A 9,010-nucleotide genomic window follows, 5' to 3' on the forward strand; every position below is an offset into this window, starting at 1 on the left:
CAACTGGGGGTGATGAATCATTTCGGTTAAATATGGTTGAAGGGCTGGTTGTGTCTCGAGCATAGGTATGTAATCTATTAGCTGCTCCTCAATTTCACGTTTCAGTTAGTTTTCCAGCAAGCTAATGGAGAGTACTGGCTTTTAAAAATATTAAAGGTAGTAGCCAAAAGATACACCACAGACCATGAGGTGACTGGTCCAAAACAAAAAACCAACGAGTAGATCTCAAAGAATTTAACTGTTTGTGTCTGTTGGTTTAAATGGAAAGGACTTGCTGCTGGCCATACCAGTAGCCGTACTCCATGTCCACGGTTTCACGGTATTATGTCTCATTTTAAAATGTGCTTTAACAACATTATGGCTATTTGTATATGAAGCGCGCGTGATTCAGGTGCACTAATTGATACGTCTACCGCTATGAGCACTATACCACTGATAACTTAAGAGAAAATACCAAAATAATAGTCACTCTTTTAGACATGTAGCATCTGCCCCTTGGGAAACATGACTTACTTGCTTAAGGAGAAACTTGGCTGGAATAAGGTCCGGAACTCCGGATGCTCAATACTTGGCCCAGCTTCACCAACAAAGTGCTTGGAATAGATGTATTTGTCCTTCTTGACATGTTTGAGGGAGAAATTTGGTAAACCACAAGCACGACCCGAGTCCACCGTTTGTACTTCTCAGTAGTTTCAAAGATGGGATAAAGTTTACTCCTTCCATGTAATCCTTTGCAGGTATTTTGAATCGCTCCGCATCCAACACAGACCATAGCCACGGTGCTTTGTTGCCACCGTTTTTGGCTTGAAGGGCTATTCTGCAGAAAATAAAATGAAAAGGCTGACTTGGTCCTTTTAGACGGAGGGAAAAGTTCAGTGCAGGCTTCGCCTCCTTCAACCATGATGCAGAGCTAGCTAACGTTACCTGCCTGTTTGTAAACAGAGACAGAAGTGCGTGCCAGGGGGAAGGGTGGCAGTAGCTGCCTCTGCTCTGCCTGTCAATAATTCTCATAACCTGCTCATACCGTAGAGACAGTAACGGAAAATTTTAGTGGTTTTGATACTGTGGCTTTTTCATGTCGCAGTACCGTGAAACCGGTTATCGGCCACATGTCTATGTGGCACAGAGCTAAAGGTTGTCTCTCAGTACTGACATGCCCAGAATAATCATTGAATTATGTGACTTTGTGGATGTTTTAATATGAAACCCTAGCTATTTGAAGCTTAAAAGAAGCACAGTATGTCCCCTTTAATACTCTGTAATTAATAAGTCACGTTATCACCATTTGTAAGAGTACGGTTAAAATTTACATTCATGTTCTCTGTTGCCCTTTTATAAAAGTAACACTTGCAAAACACAAAAACTGCTCTTATTTAAATAATTCAGAGGTGGACCACAATCTAAACAAGAACACTAGTTTGGGAAACCCATGGAGTTAGGAGATAGCCATAGAGATAGGAAAGCCACATGTTGCTGCATCAACCACACTACAGAAATGCCTTTGGTCCTGGTTGACCACCGCCCAGGCTGACAACTGGCCCAACACCACCTTGCGAGAATAACCGTCTATCTGCCACAGCCAAGTGAGACATGTGCATCCTCTTGGCCTTTTGCAGTTGCAGGGTTCCTCAGTACTGAGGCACCTGTGTGCTGGCTCATCATTTTAACCAACATTGCCAGATTCATGAGGACTCAAAGGATCCTTGTAGCCAACCCTATCAGTACCAGTGGTTGCATTGAAGTCAGTGGGGTGTCACATCTGGGACAGCTATCAATCACTGAGTGAAGCTGGAAGTAAAACATCTCCATCACAGAGACACCAGCCCGCGAGCGTAGAGAGGAGACCCAGACAGTACCCGAGATTGAGCCTCATAATATGATCATTGACAGGAATGATACCTGACAATGCAGCGCTTTCCAAGTTCCTTCAAGAGCAGCACAAGGCATTCATCCTTGTTGAATCAGTGTTTCAAGTGCTCACCCGCATGAGTTGAATCAAGTCTAGACCTGGGCGACATCCTGCAGTATACAGTCCCCGCCTTCCACAAACAAGGACTTTGGTGCTGTATGGGTGGTTTCTTCTTTTTCAGGGATGAGAATGCAGTTTCCCCCATACTCTTCATAACTTCTGCTGCTCTCTGGTGGAAGGCAGGGTTACTTCCATGGATTGTCGAAATGAGAGATCTTGTCTGGTGTTGAGGTTTGCAAAGTGTTTTATGATGACTGAATCCTGACCCACCGCCAGCTCCCAAAAACAGCAGATGAAACCTAATTACATAGTATGGGTTGGGGGGGGGGATGTCAACCTCACACTAACATAAATATCAAATACACAGATTAAAACTGCTTTCTCTGTACTTTGATGAACAGAATGCAGCATAAATGCTTCCCAGTTTGTGATTGAATAGCTTTGTTAAAACATTGATGGAGCATTTAAAATGACAGATGTTTGACTGTGATAATAAAAATGTGTGAACACGTTCAGCTGCATGCGTGTGCTCTGTGTGCACATGCACAACGTGCAGTGAGCTGCCACCTTCAGAAATGGGGACACGTTCTGTCATTAGAATTTTCACCAGTTTTCAAACAGTCATACTCCTCATTACTCCTCCGTCCACCGGTTTTTCATCTTTCCTTAATCATTGTGTCAATTTGTCTGGTTTTTTTGAGTTGAGTATGTTTGACTTTTATTGTGAAAGGTCAGAATGGACAGAGTGCATCTTTTCTTTGCTTTGTATCTGCCTATGAAAGAAACGCTACTGCTTAATGGACCAACAACAAAATCCAAGATACAGTTGCATTACAAATTACATTGTTGTGTTGAAGGATGTCTGGTACAGAACAGATGATGTTGGGGAAAACCAGGGACTTTGTTGCGTGGGTCCTGTAGAGTAAAAGGTCATCAACTTTGAATTATTTTCACTTATCATGCAGATGGATTGACCTGCAGAAATCACCCTAATCATTCAAGAATGATTCACTCTTTCCCAATTGAATGATTTACGCGTATGTTATCTGGGGAAAAATCCTGTTTTTGATTTTCATACTGTAATGTCAGTATTTTGCAGTAGGGGTGGTGGCCAAGTGGTTAATGCGCTTGGTTTCAGTTCAGAAGGTTCCGGGTTCAAATCCCACCCCTGCCACATTTCTCCATGTAATGTGGAGTTGCGTCAGGAAGGGCATCCTGCGTAAAACTTGTGCCAATTCAACATGCAGATCCACCTTGGATTTGCTGTGGCGACCCCAAGTGCAAACAAGGGAGCAGCCGAAGGGACTTACTAATGTCAGTATTTTTGCAGTACTGTGCACCCACCCCTGATAATTATTACAATTCAATTATGAAAATGAAGAAATTACAAAATTTCTCATTTGGTCTTTTTTGCTGTTGCTGTACACCATTGACTCACATTTTCTCTCCCTTCTGTCTCAGGTTGGCGACATGGTGAAAGTGACCAAAATCAACGTGAATGGCCAGTGGGAGGGTGAATGCAAAGGCAAACGTGGCCACTTTCCCTTCACACATGTCAAACTGCTGGACCAGCATAACACCGAGGACGACCTCAGCTGAGACCGAGCAGTCCGACAGAACCTGGACACTAGTATTAGTCCCTCCCTCCCGTTTCACAGCATTACCCACACCCAATGTCTGTTCCCAGTCTTATCTGCACAAAGTTCATTTAAAGAGAATCGCTGAGAACAAAACCGGCCTTTAATGGACCCTTGTAATGCACAGAAGCCTCACACCCCTTTCCTCTCTGTAATCATGACACTCTCCTTCAACGCCTGCTCTCTGACGTCCCCGCAAATGGGTCATATAATCTATAGTGGAACATGGAAGATGTTACTTAGCTGAACTAAGTCTCCTGTTCCATGGATTTGGCAAAACACCTTATGTTTTTGCATATCCACATCCACTCACTCACGCCTCAGAATACGTATTGTCAGAGTTTTTAACTATTTTTCCTGTGTTGAATTCAGTAGATAATGTAGTTCTCCCCCAGCTGTTGCCGTGGTTACACCTCTCTGGGGCCACTCATGCTGCATTCATGTCAGGTATTTGAGTACCTGGGGTCGCGAGTATGAACTTAAAGTAATCTAGTATATGTGCAGAAATTACAATTGCCATAAAATGCATTGACTAACTTTTTTGGGGGGGGGGTCCCCTCTTCAAAGCATCAAACTGGGTTGAGTTTCAGTACTGTGGTGTTAACGCCTGCAGCTAACACTGTTGTCTTCAGCTGTTACTCTCCAGAAATCTCAGTCGCGAATCGTGCTTTTCGGCTCATCTCCGACAACAAAAAGATGTGCGCTCCGGTTAAGACTGTTCATTTTGTTAAAGCTACTTTAAACTGCCCCTCTTGACAGTTTTGCAGCTCAAACATTGCAGTAGGGTTGATTCTTGTCTTTGTTTAATTTGAACATCTCTCTTCTCTCCTCTTTGTTTAATTTAAATGTCTCTCTTCCCTCCTTGTCTTGTTACCGCAACTCACGCAAAATGTCACACAGCAGTATCTCAACTGAATATTAGCTTTGGTGCACTTGTAATGAGAATAACTGGTTTAAAAGGTGATCTTGTTCTGACATTCACAACTAACGTTGTGATATTTGCATCCTGAAAACTACAATAAACCATGTTCTCAACATGTCCCTATAAAGACATTGATAGCAGGTATGTAGTATCCTGTGGTAACAGCCATTTACCCCAACAGCCTCAAAATGGAGGAAACGCCAGCATTGACAGCAAATTGATGCACTAAAATAAAAATAAATTTTCAAATTATTTATGTCTGCACTACACATAGTTAACACTGTCAACTCAAAAACACTGTGTAATGGTTATAATGCACCACGTGATTACAGCTAATTTAAAGCTAGCGTGTAGGATTTAGTGTCATCTAGTGGAGAGGTTACAGATTATGCCATTGCCAGGCACAATTTTGTTTCCTTTCACGTTTTCACTTCTTTGGCTGTGGAGACTGATGCTCCCTTGTCTTCTATTGAGATGAGCAATATGTGTAACACTAGTTTCCAAAAATGAAATCAAACCTGTTAACCTGTGTATAGGAGATGAAACACTGATTCCTCTTTTCTTTTTTCTTTTTTTTTTCTTGCCTTTGATCAGTGTTGCGAAAGGTACATGCCGTCTCTTTTGGGTTAGTGTATCAACATGATGGCCTCCGTGAGGAGCTTATGAGAAGACATTGGTTTGTTGTTGCAGGTAATTATACACTAATAAATCCAAATACTAAGTATGTACTAATATTAGCTGGGAAACAAACAACCCAACAGTAACTATAGTAGGTAGTAGAACTAAAGAAGGTAATAGGACACATTGTAGATGCACTACACCACCATTATCGTCTCTGTTTGTTGACACAGATGTTTACAGATTCCGCATATGTGCATACTCATATATTCCCTGACCATTTGTTTTACAACAGCAGACTTCCTAGTATATATCTGTACAATGCCATGTCCCCTCAGCTGTTGCTACCCTTTTCATCAATGTATGTCTACTATGTTTGAGTTTTCCCAAGAAGCTGTTCTTTGGATACTGCACTCCAGCTTGACTCATGGGTTAGCTTAGTGTAGTCTGTTTCCACACTGTGGCAGTAGTAGATCATCCGGGTCCCATTCACAACTACTAAATGGCTACTGAGTATTCAGACATCCTACAGATTGACATACTGCTTCTTGTCAACTGCATAGTAAGTCAGTAGGAGTATTCTGCTGTAGCCTTAGTTATAAGTTCTGTATTCAATTCCTGATTTTAAACACCTCTAAATCCGACACACTGTAGCTTTAACAAATCTGCTCAGTTCCACTCTAGTATTAGACATGGTGTCACAGACCAGAGACAGTAGTTACTGGACAAGACCATCTAAGATTAGCCTGAATGAATTTCAGACCTGCCTCTGTTCCCAGGTCACATTGTGGTTACTAGGAGCCAAACAGACTTTGTTACTGTAAAGGTCTGATCTGCAGTTTGCATGCCGGACATGAATGCAGCATGTTGTTGTGGTAACCCGCGTGTCAGTACACAGATAATCGAAGCATTGAGGTGGGACGGCATTGAGCCTGCTGTGGTGTTTTATGGTTAGAGACAAAGCAGAGAGGCAACTTCACCAAGAGGTGCAAAGCTGTTTCTCAAACATCTTCCCCACCCAGACATAAAATGATGAACGCTGAACCAAATGAAGACCAGCATTGAGATCAACACCACATGGCCATAGCTGCTGCCCAGAACCCTAGTAATGAACCTGAGAATGTCAGACTGGTGTCATGGTGGAGATTAAGACACTACATTCACCCTTTTGTGCAGCCTGGCTCCTTCCCTCCATCAACTACAGCAACGTGCCACCAAGTAGTCTTTTGTACGAAGCAAAAGAGCATAATGTTATGAAATGATGTAGTATGTGGTTATCATTACATGCTAAAATACTGTTTTTGTTATCTCTGTAGTTTTGTTTCTTGATGGCTAATGTTCTCCATGAAAACACTTTCAATGTTCATTTTGTACTACTGCATGTTGAGGGAAGACTGTGCAAAATGTATAAACTGATTTGGAGGACCACATATGTTCACCCCAGTGCCCACAAGGCCACATGCGTCCTCATTCTGATTCCAGCGTACATTAAAAAACTGAATGTAGGATATCCCACTGTGTTAGTGCTGCCTCCTTGTTTTAGCGATCTCCATTCAGCTTGCTGAATATACCATCTTACTACATGTTTGCGGCAAAAACTTAATTAGGTACCTGCGCTTTCTTTTTAATCCTTGTTGCAGTGATTTATTCTTTAAAAATCTTTATTTCCTGTTTTGGCAGTGCTTCCTTAAAGCTTATTTTTTCTTTCAGTCTTATCTAGTTACTATTTCCATACTATGATTATAGAAAGCCTACAAACCAATGAGCATTTACATGTTTTTATTTCTTTAAACCTTTTTAAATATAGTTTCTCTAATTCTTTTAAGTGATCCCCTTTAAACTTGCATAGGAAACCAATCTCCACAAGAAGATATAAGTTAAGTAAAAATATCAGTCATAGTAATTGAATACATAAATATAGACACCCTTTAGTATAACAACCCAAACACTTTCACAGTTTTTAAATAAGTACGGGGAAGGATACAACTTTTCCAAGATATTGAATGTGTCTGATATCATTATGAAATACAAACTGTAGGCAGTTCTCAAAAACTCAGTGATTGTGCAAGAAAGACTGAAGGATGCCACCAAGACACCCATGAAGGTCTTTGAAGGAATAATTCACCTCCTGGCTCTGATTGGGGAAACTGCACATGGCAAGTTTGTCTTGCATCACCAGCCACGAGAAAACATCCAGTCTAGATTTGAGTCTGCCATGTGCCTTCTGGCAATTTGGCTGAAATGTCTTGTCTTATTTTTAAGAATATCATGTGTTCCATCCACTCCAGCATGAAGTTGTGTAATTCGCTGCTTTAACATTTCCCATAATCCCCCTGTGCGTCCCAGAATGCACCATGGCGCCAGTAGAGTTCCGGCATTTCAAAGCCATGTAAACAATGGCTGGCGAGGATGTGCATGGCATTGATTCAGTGAGTTCACGAACAATTATGATGACAGGTTCTCCTAAGCTGAGAGGGTTATTTGGAGGAGGTGTAGCACCTGCGATGAACTTCTGTTGTGCCTCGATGTTGGCTTGTTGTTCATACTTCACAAGAGGTGTTTACATTGTGCCCCAAACCATAACTCTGCTGAAACAGACTCTCGTGTAAGTCACGGACCATGAGACAGTTTCATAGTTGTCATGGTATCTTGGTGGCTTCCCTCACTAACCTTTCACTTTTTAAAGACATTTAAAACAACGCCATTAAAATTAGACTAGTATGTGTATCCGCTGTGCTTTTTGTTTTTTGTCTTTTGGGGGGGGTCATTACCAAGACACTGGTGTCACCCATATTAGTCTTTTTCTAAGAGGTTTTCTGTAGAGATTCAGTCACTTGTTGACATCTGACAATCATCGTCCTCCCTGGTAATGCAATTTGGAAATGATCGAGACAGTGGTGCTATACTGGGCAGTTGAGATCTTTTCTATGAATGAACCCTGTCCACTTTGAAATAGATCTTTGAGAACTTGCTGTTGCTTCTAAAGGCTTCGCGAATCATGATAGCCAAATGTGACCTCGTAAGTGTTTTTTTTTTTCTTTCTGAGCCTACTAGATGCAGTTTTTCAAAAAAAAAAAAAAAAAGGGCTCAGAGAAAACTGAAATACATTGTGGTTTGAGCCACCACCCCCACCCCGACTGCCATCTAGCAGGCTCATACAAAAACAGCAAATACTTCAAGAGGCCTCAATTCAGCCGTCTCTTATCACAGTGGTTAATTTATGCTCAGTATACTGTCATCTTTTGATGGTGCTGTAACAAAGCAAAGTACTCTTGAAATGCATTTTATCCATAGTTTTTAGATTAAATTTGTTTTTGTTTACTAAAATGTGCTCACTGCCTTTACATCTAGTTTGTATCAATGTCATACTTTTTGGGGTTTAATGACACACAGTTGCTCCTGATAGATTAATTTTCATGATTATTCAGCTTTGCTTAAAATATCTGTCCTGTTTTCGCATTGTTTGTCTATATTACAAACCCTTGCTAAAAGATATATGACAAAAATGTGGTTGACGTCTTGGAAAAAGCTTGGCCCTACAAGTATTAATGTTCCCTGCCCATATTCTTGACCCAGTCTTCTGTTCATCTGTTATGATCAAAATAAAGCTTTTCATTTGCAGTGCTAAGATGTAGAAATCATTATTATATAATTTGTATTGCCAATGATGCAAGGTTTGTTTTTTGTTTCTTTGCAGACTTGCATGAAGTCTATTTCCTTTGATTACCAGGAAGAGGTGGCAAATGCCAGTGGAAAATGTGCCAGTTTAATATAACACTATATTCTTTCAACACAAATTACTTTTTCTGTAGCATGTAATGTGTTAATATACTAGTAAATAAAGTTAAATCTGAGACAAATTCA

At 41.0% G+C, this 9,010-nt stretch overlaps 1 protein-coding gene across 1 annotated transcript in view; it reads left to right on the plus strand.

Moving 5' to 3' along the window:
- crk (v-crk avian sarcoma virus CT10 oncogene homolog) overlaps nt 1-9,010 on the plus strand; it is a 36,156-nt gene extending 27,146 nt beyond the window's left edge. The window contains exon 3 of the mRNA XM_034167780.1: nt 3,431-9,010. Within this exon, the coding sequence (XP_034023671.1) occupies nt 3,431-3,568 (138 nt within the window). The 3' untranslated portion in view covers nt 3,569-9,010. The remainder of the gene's footprint in view (nt 1-3,430) is intronic.

This window comes from Thalassophryne amazonica, chromosome 4 (assembly GCF_902500255.1).
Source record: "Thalassophryne amazonica chromosome 4, fThaAma1.1, whole genome shotgun sequence".
Classification (NCBI taxonomy): domain Eukaryota; kingdom Metazoa; phylum Chordata; class Actinopteri; order Batrachoidiformes; family Batrachoididae; genus Thalassophryne; species Thalassophryne amazonica.